Raw genomic sequence first — 17,443 nt, forward strand, 5'->3', positions numbered from 1 at the left:
CGTTAATTGTCGAGTCGTAGATAGGCATCGTAGGTAGGTAGAATCGATCGTGACGAAAGGCTCGATCTGAAATTGATAGAAAACGAGAAAGAACCCTAGGGAAATGAAATCTTGGGGCACGATTGTACTTTTTTCTTTTTCTCGGTAAAAATTGATGAATTTATTCGTCGATTTGGCGGAATAAAGGGAACATCAGACGATTTAATTGAATACAGGAAAATAAAAGAATGTTAGATATGAATAGAAATTTAATACGTAAAATTGTACCTAACGCGCGTATCGTTTCTTCCCGTTACATTTGAAAGCTGGGTAAACATTTAACACTGTGTTCACCATTTTCTACGTTATTACCTTGTTAATTGAGAGAAACGAAGATAGCGTACAAAGCTTCGTTTACTAACGACATGCAGTTATCGTACAAAATTGTTTAATGGGCCCCGTGGCTATGTTTGCGATTAACGAGCTTACAGGGTACTCGAGTTTATGTATCCACCTCTGTATCACCGCTATCGGATAGAACTACGCTCCCCAGAAAACAGGGCTGGCGCTACTCGCTGGCGTTACCCCTGGAAAATGTCCATCAACTTGTATCAGAATCGATATTTTAACGTTAGAATTATTTCTTCTTTACTTATATGTAATTTAACGTCTATTTGCTTTTTACTGAATTAGAAGAGATAGCTTGGAATTTCAGAATTTGACACTGACTTCTTTGCTTCGATGATAAAGTTACCCATGCGTCGTCCAATTAACATGGCGTCGCCCTTTAGGGCCGTCGCGGCGCCAAGCGTCTCTCGCGATCGATGCGCTCGCAGTCCTTGCATGCTCTCGTCAAAATAGTGTACCCTATGCAACCAATAACGTATCAAATAACAAACTTTTCACTCGTAACAACAAAGATTTAACGCCAATATCTCATACCTCTCTAGTCACTTTCCTTCGATCGCGAAACATAATTTGCTTTAATCCTGAGGCATGCTCCTCGCAGAATGAACTTTTTCACCAAGACAACGACTTGATCTGTGCGCTTAACCATTGCCAGTGGCACGTGCGTGTAACCATTTTATCCTTCGATAATGGTTCTAAGAATCTAGCTAAAGCTAATATAAGTTGAACTTATAACGTTAATGATCCATGATTCGCGATCGATGATCGGCATCGAGCAGGGAAACACGGGACGTCTCATATAAAGTTTTTATTTCGTTAGTACGTACACATTTGCGCCAGCACAAAAAAGGATCGTATTATATAAAGTGAGAACAATGCAGAGTTTCCTTTTCCGAGACTAGACACATTATAGGGCGTGGAGATCTCAGGGCCATCGTGTTTTTGCCCATTGTTTGCTCGTGATTACTTGCATCGATCAAACGACGCTTCATACGATTCGTTCAATTTGCGAAATTGCCGATGACCCTGAGATCCAACATCAAGAACGTACGCGATACCGCAGTTGATATTTCAGAGAAGCGTCGACCGACTCTTCTTTAACCCTTATTTAGACAACAAAAATACAAAAGTTTATCTAACGAGTCAATAAGCAAATTCGAAGCTTCAATATTCTAAATTTTTACATAAATTTCGACATCGAATTTAAGTTGCGATATTCTCATTAGAAAATAATAAGTTGGTGCAGGAAATGTAGAAACGAATAACTGTGTACTTGGTTGCCTATAGTAGGGTTAATCATGCAGTTCTATCTCATTCTTTCATAACCATTACAACCCCTGCACTGAAATATCTAGATTATTACTGTTAAATCCACCCATTTCTTAAAAAAACTTTTGAAGAATTTTTTACTTCTCAGAACTAAGAAATATTCCAATGCAGAAGGTTGCTCACAGTAAAAAACACAGACTGGTCAACGCATTACCATGAAGAGTCGACGAAGTTACATCGCAGTTCACATGTTCATGGTATTTACAAGGGCAGTGTTAGAAATATTCGAGTTATGCTAATAAAAGGCAGGCACTAAGTGACTCTTCAAGGTTCTTTCCTTGCAAACGGAATAAGCCAAAACGCGCAATATCGTTGCTTTCTTCCTAGTCTGACCACGAGTTAATCATAAGCTTCCTCGTGTTTCATTCTTTTTTAGGTATTTTATGAATTCCACACAATAAGGGATACACTGAAGGACAACCGTAAATTATCTAAAATCATTGAAACTTAGACACGTATGTTGTTGGTTGCGCTTAAATTCACAGCTATCACCTATCGATGACTGTCAAGCTTAAGTACATGTCGAAAATGCAAAAATTACATTAAATGGCTTTATATTCCATCTGTAACGAAGCGGCGGTGTTTGTTTCTTTATATCGATACATAAACGTAAAAGTGTAAGAAAGAAACAATCACAGCAGTTATCACTCTTTCTTCGCTTTTTTATAGTTTATATAAAAATGTATATTGCAATTTAAGTTGGTATTATACTGCTTCAGCGTGAAATAAGAATTCTTTTATGAGTCAGCACGAAACTTTGATCCTTGGAGCCAAGATATAACTGCGTATACTTTTATTATCGCCCATGATTTCCTTTTTATTTTTATGGCGCCGTCATCGTGTCTAGCTGCGATCTACAAAAATAGTTTTCATTCTCCTCGGCAATTCTGACGTTCGTTTTTCGTGTTTCCATCATACTCATTGCATTGTCCCGAAGTATGCGAATTATTTCATAGTTTAAAAATTCATTTACGAGCCTAATTCGACCAATTCTGCTCTTTGTCGAACTCTCTTATTGTTACAAAACGGTAATAAATCAAATTTAACAGTTTACTAGATAACATTTCTAACGTGGTAAATTTGGCTGAGGAATTAAAAGTATCATGACTGATCGATTAATGTATTCGTCTCTAATCGATACCAATACGCGCTTGCGACATTTAGCTCTACGATATTTTTTTTTTATTGATATATCTCATGCGAATTTTACAATCGAGTCACTAATAAGACTTTTTCTGTACAATATGGCCATCGTACAAACTTTCACGTCCTTAAGCAACAAGTAACTTTCACTACACGGAAAACAATCGGATACTATTCAACTAAGTACTTTACGTCTTTTTCTCCGATAGGCTCGATTGCAATCTACGCTAACAATTAACGCAAATCTTCGAAAAAGAGTCGCAAACTTCATTGCAGACGCCATCCTCTGAATCTTTTTCATAAAAACATGATACAGAATATACGTGTGCCTATGTGAGTGAAAATTTCGTCTCCCTCTCTTCAAATATGTCTAGTGTGTCCGCGTATTGTAAAAATTCAAACTTCGCTTTCTCGTGAGACCATTCGCCACGCACAAACTCGCCTCTTCATTCAGTCCTTAATGTATTTGTTATGCTTCTCAACCCTGAAGAATCGATAAATATAATTTCTAGAACAATTACTCGGCGTGTATATATAAAAAATCCCGAGTCTCTCTGATCTATAATCGAGACCTATGAGACCTTCGACTCGTAGATCCGTTAGTGGAGATCAGATCCTGACAACTGTCAGGTAAGTTTCGCGTCGTCCGACGATTCGCTGAAGAACCTTCTTCATGAACGTATGGAAGACGTAGTCGAAGACGTCGACACAAAACGGTTCAGTTTGCTGTCGATTATGATCTCGTCGCCGTTCCGAATGTTGTATCGGTATAACTGCTTGTTCGGATACAGCATCTCTTCTGGTCCATATTGCGCCTTCATCACCTTGAACACGACGAAATTTTAAGATAAAGCAGAGTTCAGAAGAATATCTGAAATGAATTTACCTCTGATTACTATATGTATAGAGCTTATGTTGAAAATTTAATGCGATACCCAGGACAGGATGCGAGGGGAAGGATGGGGAATTCTTATATTGCGATTTCGTGCTTTTTATAGGGTCTCTCAAGGAACCAAACGTTCTGTAAAGCATAAAAAAGGTAGCTGGTAAGACAATAGTTGACAGGGCAGCTAACCTGATCCACGTAAAACAGTCTCATCCTATTTGCTGGGATTTTCACCATCGTCTCCAGTTTGGTTTTCAATTCAAAAACCGTTCTGTATACGTCTATGGAGCGAACCTATAAGCATCATCGATATTTATAGCAGTTTAAGTGATCGATGCAAAAGAAGAAGAAGAAGCCACGCCTTTCTTTGCTCGACTTCGCAAACTTCTTCAAAACTCTTTGTTAAATTTAAGCTCTTCTCTTTCATCGAGTACATAAAACAAGCCGGATAAATTAGCAATCACAGATAAAACATAGGACGAACGGATATTCTCGAAATTCAATTATGCTGCTAATGATCGGTTTTCGAGCAAAACGTAAATTCATACCTCGACCAGGTCTCCGTAAGTGAATGTGACCTTGACCCTTTTCTCGGGCGTCAGGTCAACGTGTACCAGAGGATCCAGCTTTCCGTGAATAGCCACCAGCTCGGAGTACCTGAAAACGAAGACGGAACAGGGTCAGACGGATATTCGTTTCACTGGCGACAACTATGGCCGTGAAACTAGAATAGCTTTATGTGGTTCTAGTTCAGACTTAGAATAGAAACGGTCAAAGCAGTAACCGAAATGGAAATGGAAATTGGTCGCGAGAATAAAGGTGAGGCAGGGTTATTTGAGTCAGAAGGGTGTCTGAGCTAAGTAATTTGCCTTGCGATTCACCAAACAGATTCTCCGCATAAATTCATCAAAATTATGAACAATTGTTAAGCGATCTACATTTGCAAACAGACTGCTTAACTTATTATTAGCGGCGTGATAAATAGTGAAATATATCAAGTACATTGACAATCCAACGCCTATACTTTTTTACCACAATATATGTTCTACTTATCAAAAGGAAAGAAGTCTGATCAACTGATATTGATATCCTCAGTTGGAATGACCATAATTTAGTAGCACGTGTATATTACTTTATTTCTAGAAATTGTTTTGTTGTTTATTGTATTCATTCTTATGTAATACGTTCACGTTGACTGAAATAACCGTTACCATAGGCTTATTCCATTCATTTCTTCGTTTCCAATATATTTCCTCGTTGGACCTAAAGCATATGAAATTCTCTTATTTCCTTATTTTTCTTATTTTCTTATTTTTTCGTTACTATAATAAGGGTTAACAATGTCCCATAATGTACAAATTCGATTATTCTCTGCAAAGTTCAAGATAGAATTTTGAGATGTTGAAGTTTAGGTGATTCAAATGTCTCTATTTTGCTGTATCATTAACATTCAAACGAAAATAGAATAAAGGCCGCACAGCGTAAAAGGCGATGACTAAGGATGTGAGATGGAAATTGGACAAAAAAAAAAGAATAGAAATGGAAAAACAGGAATCGAATGTAAACAAAGGAATAAAAACTGGGGGCGTCATCGTAGAGAATCGCGTGAAATAATTTACCTTTCGGGTCTGTCTGCTTCCGGTTTGTCCATGTAGTAACGAATGAAGGCTCTCTCGGCGTCCTCGCGTTCCTGGGAGGATATCACGCCGCCGCCGTTCAAAGTCTCGACATTTGGAAGTCTGGCGATCAAAAGCTGCCGCCTCTCATGTTCCGTGTATTCTCGAGGACTCTGCAATTATTCAGTAGTTTTTAATCTTGCACATTTACCATAGAAGACCTTCATGTCCATATTGTATGTGTTATACAAAACATTCTGAACTTTCATTGACACTATAACGAGACACGACTGTAATTATTATATTGGTAAAATTTGCAAATATATATCGTTTCAGTAAAAAAATTAATATGTAACATAAATAGTCATCCTGAGCATATAATAATAAATATCAAGGTTCATTGATATAATGGATAATTAACTGCTTAAATATTTTTGCCATGTAAACATAGCGAAATACACATACATGTACTTGTACTAAATTGTAATTAATGTTTATAAATTGTAATTGTAATAAATCTTGTAACTTCTATACCCATATACTTTTAAATTCGTTTTTAACTTTACCAATATGACCGTGATCAAGTCTCATAACATGTAGCGCTAATAAAATTCCAAAATATTTTATATGACATACACAACATGTTCATGAAGGGTATCTATAAATGTTCATTCGCGATTATTATAAAAAAGACGGTCTTACTTCATTCCGCTGAATTCATTGTAATCATTAAAAGAATTTTCAAAGTAAACGCAGCAGATGTGCATTATGAATCGAGAATACTGCGTTGACTTTAACTCTTTCGATTAAGAAAACTCGACAAGCCTGGTTAATTCTCAACTTTTGCTTTCAAAAATTGTAAAGGGTGATCTAACAGAGCGGAAAGCTTGTTTTCAAAAGCTATATACGTTTAAACTGGTTGGTTTCGTGCCAACGTTTACTTCGATACAGCTAAAACGGACTGGTCCGAAGTGGCGCATACTAGATCAAGCTGTCTTAACGGTTTTACATCTTAGCGGCTTCTTCTCTGCTCTCTCTTTTTCTACTTCCTTCGCACGGTCATTTTATCCGGTCGATTCGCCTGATTCGAGGTTGTTCTAGATTCTAGATATATGTACATCACCGTTCAGCAGTTATTAGGACGCTCACCGAAAATAAAATAAACCGAAAGAATCAGTAAAATCTTGTTACAGCCTCTTTTTGTTTAATCCCGTTTTATCTAAATAAAAATAATACAATAATAGAATCAAATCTTTTTCTCATCTATATTTTCCCTCTATGTTATCGATAACTTTTAACATTAGTGTTATTAGATTTTCCACTGTATCTGTGCATGACCCAGATTCAGATTCTTAGCAAAATCTTTTGAATTTTCTAATATTCGATTCGTCTAAGATTTCATTTTCTTGCACGAATATTTTTGATAATAATCAACACGCAGTTATCGATAATCCTGGTCGATTATCGCGTTTAGTATGAAATCAGCAAGTGTCCCAATTCTTATGAACAGTAGCGTATTTCAGCAACAACGAGAAAAAGGGGAGGATCTCTACCTCGAAAAGAGGACAGCCCTGAATCCTCAAAGACTTAAGCACTGGGAACCTGGCCAGTCGTTCCACGTCGTCCCACGTGGACAACAGCGTGCCGTTTAAGTTTAGGAACCTGAGCTTCCTGAAAGGATCGTGAGAGGACCTAATGGTCGTCCCACTGGACTCCGATTCCGACTCAGACCTGTCGTAATTCACCTTTCCCTCGCTGAATATCCTGTTCCCTTTTTCATCCACCGATGTGTTCTCCTCGGTATCCAGACTGTTCATATTCTCACTGTCTTCGCTCAGATTTTCCGACTCTTTCTTAGAACACGGCTCGACGTTCGAGTTCCTATTGTCTGCGAGAGCCAACGACCTTATCGGACACTCTGCCAGCACGAGGCTCTCCAGATTCGGAAAGACATATCCCAATTTGGAAATTTCGTTCCATATTTCAACGGGATTGCCAGTAAAATGAAGCTTTCTCACCGAGACGTTCTTATTCTCTGGCATCTGATAGTCTAGATCTACCGTTTTATACTCGTTCAAGGAAAGATGCAGCTCCTCCAGGTTACGAAGTAAACGAATCAATCCCTGAACGGTTGACCAGGTCACTCTGGTCCCGTTTAACACTAGGTTCTTTAGTAGATCGTAACTACCGTGTTTAATCTCGAAAACCTCGGCCAAACAGTTGAAACTGAGATTGACGAACTTGATCTTCGGCATGTGCTGCAAGATGCCGAATACTTCGGTCCATTGGGACAGTTTGTTTTGCGCGAGGTCCAGTTCCTCGACGTTCTTGCATTTATTTCGAAGCTTTTCTGCGTCATTTCCAGCCGACTCGATATCGCAATCTTGCAAGACGAGCAACGCAGGCACCGTATGACGGGGTGATTTCTTCGGAATGAAAATGCTGACCGAGAGGGCGGCCTTCGGCGAGCTCGATTCCATCTCCTCGTCCGTGAGGGAGCAGTCGGTCGTTGAACTGCCGTACTTCAGCTCCAGCGCTTCCAGCAACGACGGCATGTTTACTGCATTCTGAAACCGATCACCATGCATCATTAGATTATTACATTATTCAATATGTTTCCATTTTGTTTATAGTTTATCAACGTTTAGTTGTTTATCAAATAACAATCACGTTTTGCAACGGTAAAAGAGAACTGGTAAAACCCTCATGACATACATAAGCAACCATAAGATTAAGTACAATAAGAATTATTTACAGTGTCTATAAAGAGTATCGGTATATCGTTGTCTTTATCATAGCATTTACATACTGATTAATTAGGTTCAAATATTTTTTATACCATTCAGTAATACTTTCATGAATACATACATTTGATACTATGAAATTGTAATGCAGGGCACGATGGAAAAACGGTACACTGGAAAATAAGGATCTGTGCCAATACTTTTTGCGATTACTGTGGAATGAATCGAACGTTTTTATGTCCTAGCTGTTTTTCTATAAACATCATACGTGTCTCGTAACGTAAAACACCGAATACAGAAGAAGTTGTGAAAACATTTGGAAAAATGCATAATCTAATATTTATGGCCAACGGCGTAAGTACATGAATTAATTTTGTCAAATATATTTCAACTACAATAGTATGCTACTCCTAGAATTTTCTCATACGTTATCGCATTTCTCCTTCGTTCACCATCCTGAAAAATTCTCAAGTACAGTATCGTGCCGAGTACACGTACTCTGATCTCCCTACTCTACCGTAACACCATTGACCCGATCGTCATCTCCGAGGATAGAACCGAATAGTCGACAAAGAGGAGACAAAGAGTCGTCTCTGGCGGCAACGTACAAGACAGCTTTTGTTATCCAGAGAAGGAAGAAGGAGAAAAAAGAAAAGACGAAAAAATAAGAACGAAAAGGGGCAAAAGCTGAGACAAGGAAAAAACCCGTGGACCGAGTGGATCCCCGAGGTCGACGTCGGACACGCGGAATATCTGGTCTGACCATATCCGTTAAGGTCGCGATATTGTCTTTTTGCGCAACGGAAAACCGGTACTGGTTCCCTTGTCGTCGTTGGAAAACGATTCTGTGATCGAACAAGCTTCACCCACGCGATTCTCCTATCCGCGACGCAGTTCAGATTCGATGCACTCCCACCTCCCTGGACAAAGATCATTCCCAAGCATTTCTCGACTTTGTTCCCGTCGATCGATCCTTTCTATCAATTTTACGACCAATACAAAGTGTGGGAAGGTGAAGCGAGCAACCTGTAGGAGCATGGGAGTTCCAATCGTCCTATTTCATACTATAGCATGTTTCGTATAGTAGTATGAAAATAATGTATAAAGGAACAGAACTTACAAATTGCTCGTTATACGTACATTAATATCCATAAGTATTTATATAAGCGCATGTATATAAGGTAAGATATACTTGAGATAAAATTCTTCGATCTAGCTCTAGGCTCTAATCTTATCACAAGTTAGTATAAATATAATTGGTTGTTATAAATAAAGAAGCAATAATGAAACGTCTGTTCAATGTCGAGATCTTAGAGCTATTGATACATGATGTTTTCCTAGCTACATTCTAAAAGTAGGATTGATTTTGTGAAGTATCGGCTATTCGTTACGGATAAACATGGAACTCGAGTGACGCAGATATATTCCTTGTTTAAATTTGACTGAACATCTGATCGCAGTTACAGCTGGTGGTAAGGAACTAACAGTAGAATTGCAGCAGGTGTTCAAGTACTTATAGACGCTAGCGTATACATGTACTATGATTACGTAGAATCGAATCTACAGTCTGTGCTGCGTATTTGACGAAATCGCTTTAAAACGGTAGTCGATTTGAACGCGTACGACTTTCACCGAACATTAAATCATATCGGTCATTATAAATAATAGCAAATAGCAATACAGTGTCGTGATTGTTCATATCGATGGCTTCGTAAAACTGCCTAAGGTACATATATATCATCTAGCGTTCTAACTACAGTTAAATCAATTGTATAAAATAGCGTGACGGAGGTTAATGCGCGCAATGACAGGGAACGAGTACGGAGAAGAAGCAGGAATCGCGTAGAATGGAATGCGGCAGTTTCTACTCGAAAAATCCGAGAGAAGGAAAAACTAAAAGCGTACAAGTGCAACGAACTGCGACGAGGACGATTACGGAATATCGCGAGAGCCGACGGCGGCAGGAGGAAAACGTTGCGTCAATTTGGCGGAGATCCGACGTGCCAACGGCCGAAAGAAAAACGCATCCACGAGGCGATCTTGGAGACAAGCCAACTCGTGTCGTTTCCATTTACGCGAAACTTTTCAGCCGTGGTTCGCTACTCTCTGTGTCTAGATGCTATACGTTGTGTCCGTTGCACCAGGCTCGCGCTTTCTAACGGCGAATTTACCTCGTTAAATCGTGAGCAACGTACCGGACTCGAGAAAAACTAGCGTCCCCGTCTGCCCGCGTTGCTCACGAGGGGGAGAGAGGACGCACGCAACAGTTTCAACCCTGTGGAAAATCGTCGGGCAGAGAGCGAAGAGACAAAGGTCCGCGCGATCCGCTCGACGCATGGCAGTGGACCGACATAATAGTCGTTGTTGCATTATACTCCCCGGCTTCCCCTACGTAATCGCGATATCGGTTCAACGGCCATGCGAAATTAACTTTCTCCGGCGCGGGTCTGCCAACGAGAAGCCCACTAGAAGCAGCATGGTTACTACATATACATTAGATTGCCAGCGATGTGCTCGAACCGCTTTCAAACCGATTCCATCACTTTTAATATCGAACATAAAGTAAATTCGATTAACCGGTTTCTCTTTAGTGGGCTATTTGATTAATAACTCGGTGAATGGTTAACGTAGACCGGATACAATGGTACTTAATCGGCATGGCGAAACTGCATAGATATTGATATAATTAACGTGCGGTTCAGGATAACAGAGACTGATTTTATGTCTTCGGTCCATGCTGATAGGATATTTTAATGTGTTACGTTGTGAGGATCAGTTGTAGAGTTGTAGAGACGAGTAGAGGTTGCTCTTCAAGTACATTATTTCTGCAATACTACGTTGATTCTATAATTGGATGTTGTTTTGTAATTAACAGTTAAAGCGCTATATATTTGTAATTTTAAGTGTATCTAACGTGTTAATCGAGAAAGTTCTGCTAACGGCTTATTTATTTAGAAATCCCCTATCTTTTTATGCCACAAATACCGTTGTAAATCAATTACATTTACAAGGATTAAAACCGTGTCCTAACCAAAATTCGTCTATCTTCGCTACCAATCTTTTATTTCGTAATTACAAAAGTGGCAGAATTAAGGAATAATTTCTTTAACAAGGATAAAATTGAATATGAAAGTTACCGTTTAATTTTAAAGTTTTCAAGACCTCGAGTGTATCAGTGAATCGTAAAGCATTCGAGTGGTTCTAAAAGCGAACGTGGCTCGTAAGATTTCGAGTTGCCATTGCTGGCGTTGCACAGGAATCGGAACAACAGGTCGATGCAATTAGTCACTGGATACCCTGATTCCCACACGGTGATTCCTTTTCGAATGGGGTTAGGGAACATAGGTCAGGAACGATTCATTTGTCCAATCGAAGTCTGAAAATATTTCATTATATGTTAGAAAAATTTCAAAAGACTGTTCACATCAAAATCTTGATAATACGCATAACGAAACGGGCATAAAAGATTTTCCAATTGTAATATACAAACTGATTTAATGAGGTTATACAATGCATCGAGTTGCATCACATAGTCGCAATGTTTGTTAACTGGTCTAACATCGAAGCACAGTAACAATGCTAAACGCGAACATGTTACTTTCTCCTCGACCGATTATTTTACATACGAACTATTCGCGCTTGTAAAATTAACCGTATGAATCGCAACAAGCGTTCGTTGAGGAAACCAATTTAACTAAAAGCTGCTCGGGCAGAGAGAAACGGTAACTTCATAATACTTGAAATTTTTATACTGACGCTTTATGGGTAATTCGTCCCTCTAGCGGCGAATATAAGAACTACGAATGTAGTGAATATAAACATTTTAAAATTAAAAAATTCTTCGATTCGGAAGTTTCAGAAGCTCAGAAATATCAAAAATCTGAGATTCGAAAGATTTGAAAACTTGAGAATTCCAAAACTTTTATGTTCGAAAATTTTAAAATTCATCTAGTATGTCGCAGATACTAAAAGTAGATTACAGAGTTAACAGGTTGAATTTAAGCGAGCACGCAAATGCCTCTAACAGCTGACGATTGCTCTCTTTCCGGTGGTTCAACGATATTAGAGAAATTCGCACGTTGTCTCCACACGTGGTAACGCACAGCTAAATATACGCGACTAATGACTGTTACGAAATGTCAAGCAGAAGCTGCCGAGTAGTGGGTCAGTCGTAAAGTCAGATTCTGTTTCGCGTGTGTTCCCTAACAAGCGATTAGTTTCGAGGAGAAAGGTGTCGATTTTCAATGGGTATCGATTTTCAATGAGTATCGATGATCGAGTCTGTACGCAACAAAATGGTTGTACTCACTACATTTTAGCTTTATTTAAGTAAATACTTACGTTACAAAATAAATTACACATAACATAAATTGCTAGCCAATAACAATTCTTTGCAATGTGAAGACTTAGAAAGTTCTATCGCGAGATATGTGAAGCGGAAAAACTTAGAATTGACCCTCTCAAGTAAGAGAAACATTTCTACTATAATTTCCTCCTAATGTTTTTCATGGGAGCGATAGGAAATAATAAAAACTGATAAACGATACTTTCTAGCTGGAGGCGAGACAAAAACAGCGTACAGATCTTTAAGATGAAATATACAGTGGCTTATTTCTAGCCACATTTTATGAACACATTATGTGCGTTATACAAAATATTTTTAAATTGCATTAACACTGTTATGAGACTTGGCTATCATGATTATGTTAATCAAATATGAAACAAGTCTGAAAATACATATAGAAATTACAAGATATTTAGCATCTACAAGTATATAATTCACAGAGATGACAAAAATATTTAAACAGTCAATTATCCATTACATTAATAAAACTCGATATTCAGTTGGTCTATCTTTAACAAATATTGTATATGCTTAAGGCTATTTATGATATATACTAATTTCTTACTAAATATAAATTTACAGTAAATATCTTGCAACTTGTATATACATTTCAGATTTCGAATTGTACCGATATAATCATATGTTATTATAATACCAATGGAATATCAAAATGTTTTACGTAACAGATACAATACGGACATAAAATTTTTCTATGTTAAGTGTTCAAATACTTTCGTGAACTCTATTATTTCGCTATATGATTTCTTTCTTCGTAATGAAGACAAAGAAAAGATCGTATTCAGTTCTGCTTAGGGGGTTATTGAGGAAATCGATGATGGAGATCTATTCTTTGCCGGAGGAACAAGCTAGTAGAAGGAAATATCGACGAAAGTTCGCTGGCGGCTGGTGTATACTGCGCAAATGCTCTCCCGCCTCTCGGAATATTACTTGGTTGCCCAAGGTTGCCGTTCGTTCTGCTCACGACTCGAGCATTATGCACGTGTATAGATATATCAGCTACGCACTTACAGCAATATACCTCTACACCAACGTATTTACGATACACGCTTAGAAGATCTATCTCTTTATCGTGCATATACACCAGGAGAGTACATATCAGCGTTTCCCAACCATTTTTCTATTCCGTTAAAACGTTTACTTATCACGTGCAAAACGTGTTTTCTTCATCGTTAACTAAAGTATAATGAGATATTCGATGAAGCTAGTGAATAATTCAAGGTTAATTGAATTACTTAGCCAATAAAAAAATGATAAAGAATATTAATTATTTGAGAATACATATATATATTACTAGTATATTATAATATATCATACGTATATCATCATAATATATTACATAATATTATAAAAATATTAAATAATAATAATTAAGATGATAAAGAATATTAGAAATGAAAACGATATTGAATACCAACTAAGTTCACCATGTTGTTTACTTTTTAGATGACTCTAACTGATTGAACCGAGACAAAGTCGAGCTGAAAAACGAGATTGGGAAACTCTGTAAGCGCAATGCACCTATTCTTTGTTCATTTCTCGGCTTTTAAGAGCGTGCCTCGCATCGGTGCACGGCAATTATTGACGTGTGTGTGAAAACCAAGAGATACATCGAGCACCGTATGTTCTATGTATGTATATACGAGAGTATATGCGCGTCTGATTGGTACCAGAACTACCAGGGCCTCTCCCTTCCGAACAAACGACGATGGTTCAAGTTGGTCGCTTGCACGACACGGATCAACGATTTAACGTGAACAGAAAACAGAACAGTCTCTTTCGATCTTTGCGGTCGGATCGTTCCAAATCGATCGATCGCTTCCCCGATACGCGGAATCTCACTTTCTCTGAAACTCTGTTTTCTTTTCCCTTTGTCTTGCTGCTCACCGTGAAGCATGTTTTGAGAATTAATCGAGATATAAAAACAATATCAGGCAAATCTTAATTCGAAAATGGAAGAATAATTACTTATCCACTTGGAGAAATCATTTTCCATGAAGAAGAAAAATACGGGTAGTTCCTGTTTCTTTTAGAATGTTCGTTGGTAAAAAACGGTAATACAAAAAACCATTCGTAATTTTTATGTTAACGAATGAGTAAATTAATTACTTCCCGTTTCATAGCGTTTTAAATAATGAAGACATATCCTCGTTCATATGTGTATGTAATATGTTATACTGATATGACTGAGATGTCGTTTGATGATATTGATATCTTATATATTATTTTCGTTCATATACATCTATATATTACATATAAATGTATATATTATTATACACATATGAACGACACGTTATACATAACAAATCATTGTCTTTCTATAGTTGAGGATCGATTGAAAGTTTGTCCATTTATACTCTGATTAAATAATGCACGACCGCGCACGTTGCTTTCTAATCATTTATTTACGCGAATATTTTCGACGTGGAAACGCATCTACTATAATCGTAAACTTTATAGAAGCATTATTCGTGGAGTTGAATCGCTTTCGTAATCATAATCTACGTCTTCCGTAAGCACAGCGTGTAAAGTGACCGATAGAAGTCCTGTAAATGGAAATTTTTATTGAATAATCTCCACGAAGAGATTGATTTTTTACAAAGAACACGATAATAATGACGTATTATCGCTAATGTTTCATTTCATTGATTTCACAATCCAGAATAATTACGAAGCATCGAACATTTGTATTTTGTCATGAATGATCATGAAAAATTAAGTATTAAAATATGTTATTTCAAATAAAAGAGATACTCATTTTTTGAAATAATTATCGAAAATGGAGAGTATAGCAGTAAATAAGTTAATCAAAGAGAATTAAGAATCGAGAAATTAATGACATAAAATCTGTATTCGAAACGCTGCTGTTTAATGCTGCATAAATTCGCGCTACCTTATGTCCGAACGTGTTAAAGTACTGTTCCTTTCAATTGCGTTGGCCTTGAGGTTAGTAGACAAGGAACGACGCAATTCTCACGATTAATGCTTCTTTGTCCGATCTTCTTTCACGCTCTATTATCGTTGGACTTTATGTTGTAACGTACTCTGAAGGTTAATAAAAGAAACTTCTAATTTGTTCTTCTATTACAATTTAATTACTTCGATCATCTACACATATTGTATATACGTTTTTATTTGTGGAAAACGAATTTACGAACTATACCTAACGACACCTATAATCTACGACCAATGAACCGTCGCCTCCACTGTCGATAAATCAGACAATCCTTCAACGCATTACAAACCAGCCCTTAAAAAATGTCAACATATAAAATATTAGCTTTAAGTCTAATCTGATACAGTTATGATCGAAGTAAACGGCGTAAGTAAAACAGTGACGTAAGAATAACGAAACCATAATAAAAATAATGAAAATAATGAAAATGCGACGCTAACAGCTGTCAAGACACGCTGTTTAGAAGCGTAGATTGCGCGCGTACAGCTGATAATGATTATGTAAGGTTCGAGCGCACAAGTCAACAAAATATTATCTATCTATATTCAACTGTATGCTATTTATTTCAGAATCTTGAAAGAAAAGGGATAACCTTAAAAAATAACAATCACTACATACGCATTGTGACTATTACTATATCTGAATCATATTTTTGACATATCGTCATACATGAGTCTTCCGATACGCAACACGTTCGAATCTTGTAACAGGGACTTAAGCTTACAACTTGTTACTAAAACGAATGAAATATTTGTGTCGGTGATATAACCAAAATAACGTTATATTAAACGCATGTTACTTAGGTGGATCGATCGAACACGAGTTTGGAAAGATTGAATGAGAGCGGAACGAAGACGCAGTACAAGAATACCATGAAGGAATCGGGTCAAGGATCCTACAACTAAGCTAATGACAAACAGATTATTATTTTATACGAGAAGATAAACTCACTGTTTCCTCCTCTTGCTACGTGCTTTGGCCCTCTGATATCGCTCGGGTATCCGGTGGTTTAGCGATTGATGAGGCTCCGAGCAATATCCTGGTTAGATGCACTCGCGATTTTCGTCTGCGATCATGAAGCGAGATCGGTCTGTTGGGTGGTCAAAAAGGGTTAGAAAAGAGATGTGGTGTCGCTGACGGACACACGAACGTGTCCCGCTCGCTGTCCACCGTTGAACTGATTTCTGGCTCCTTTGTTTAGTAAACAGAAACAGCTGAGCCACACTACTAGTTACGACGGTAGAGGTGGCGGGAGCTCGATCTACTCTTCCCGCACAGCGCTCGCTACATTGCACATGCGTATCTCTTCGCCGCGGTCACGTGGCTTCGCGAATTCCGCCAATGAGAGAATAGCATCATACAGTATTGTATTGTAATGTTGAATTAAGATAATGTGCTAAATAGGAAATAGGATTTGAAGAATATATGATGATTATTTATTTATACGAAATGTTTAATAATGATATGTTAATATTCATGAAGTTTATGATAGTAATATATATCCCCTTTTCTTATAATTATACATATTGAATAGTATTGCAACATTGTACTGTTGAATTAAAATAACATGGCAAATAAAAAATATTTGATTGATGAATATCTAACATTATTCGTGGAATTTATGAGATTTTATGCTGTCTGTTTATGATTGCAGGTGTTTAATGCTAATGTATTCTCAATGAAACAATTCAATTAGAACGCGTTAAGAATTTCAGTGTCAAGGGAAAAGGAAATTGATTAACGCAATAGAAAGAGAATTTTTAACACACATTGCGAAATGCGTATCTATAATTCAATGATATTATAAATACTTATATACCAATATATTGAATAATCACGATGACACCATAAAAAGACGCCTCATTTTCAATCGAGATATAGTGAGCAATTACTAACAAATGGATAAAAATTTAATGAGGATGGATAAAATTTAATGATGAATAGACATATCTTGACGAAAAATTTGTGGTGATACTAAATTTAAAAAAAGACTTAAAGAATTGAGTGTTATCGGTATTA

At 37.4% G+C, this 17,443-nt stretch overlaps 1 protein-coding gene and 2 long non-coding RNA genes across 4 annotated transcripts; 2 read left to right on the forward strand and 1 right to left on the reverse strand.

Annotated features, from left to right (window-relative positions):
• Positions 1 to 1,180: 1,180 nt before the first annotated feature.
• LOC126863489 (tubulin-specific chaperone cofactor E-like protein) lies at positions 1,181 to 17,363 on the reverse strand. 2 transcript variants are annotated; one of them, XM_050613723.1, is made up of 7 exons: positions 11,596 to 11,744; positions 11,243 to 11,481; positions 6,915 to 7,928; positions 5,365 to 5,534; positions 4,294 to 4,402; positions 3,935 to 4,039; positions 1,181 to 3,683 (listed from the first exon to the last, which is right to left on the reverse strand). In XM_050613723.1, the coding sequence occupies exons 3-7, from the start codon at positions 7,914 to 7,916 to the stop codon at positions 3,531 to 3,533; spliced, it is 1,539 nt and encodes a 512-aa protein (XP_050469680.1). In that variant the 5' UTR covers positions 7,917 to 7,928; positions 11,243 to 11,481; positions 11,596 to 11,744; the 3' UTR covers positions 1,181 to 3,530. The 2 variants fall into 2 exon arrangements, with proteins under 2 accessions (XP_050469680.1, XP_050469679.1); XM_050613722.1 differs by lacking the exons at positions 11,243 to 11,481; positions 11,596 to 11,744 and adding an exon at positions 16,376 to 17,363.
• On the forward strand, positions 7,936 to 11,141 carry LOC126863559 (uncharacterized). The gene is made up of 2 exons (XR_007688929.1): positions 7,936 to 9,831; positions 9,917 to 11,141. It is a non-coding gene; the product is annotated as an uncharacterized LOC126863559 (long non-coding RNA).
• On the forward strand, positions 11,940 to 16,369 carry LOC126863534 (uncharacterized). Its single transcript, XR_007688895.1, has 4 exons — positions 11,940 to 12,569; positions 12,660 to 13,689; positions 13,915 to 15,924; positions 15,994 to 16,369. It is a non-coding gene; the product is annotated as an uncharacterized LOC126863534 (long non-coding RNA).
• Positions 17,364 to 17,443: the final 80 nt, after the last annotated feature.

This window comes from Bombus huntii, chromosome 3 (genome assembly GCF_024542735.1).
Source record: "Bombus huntii isolate Logan2020A chromosome 3, iyBomHunt1.1, whole genome shotgun sequence".
NCBI lineage: Eukaryota > Metazoa > Arthropoda > Insecta > Hymenoptera > Apidae > Bombus > Bombus huntii.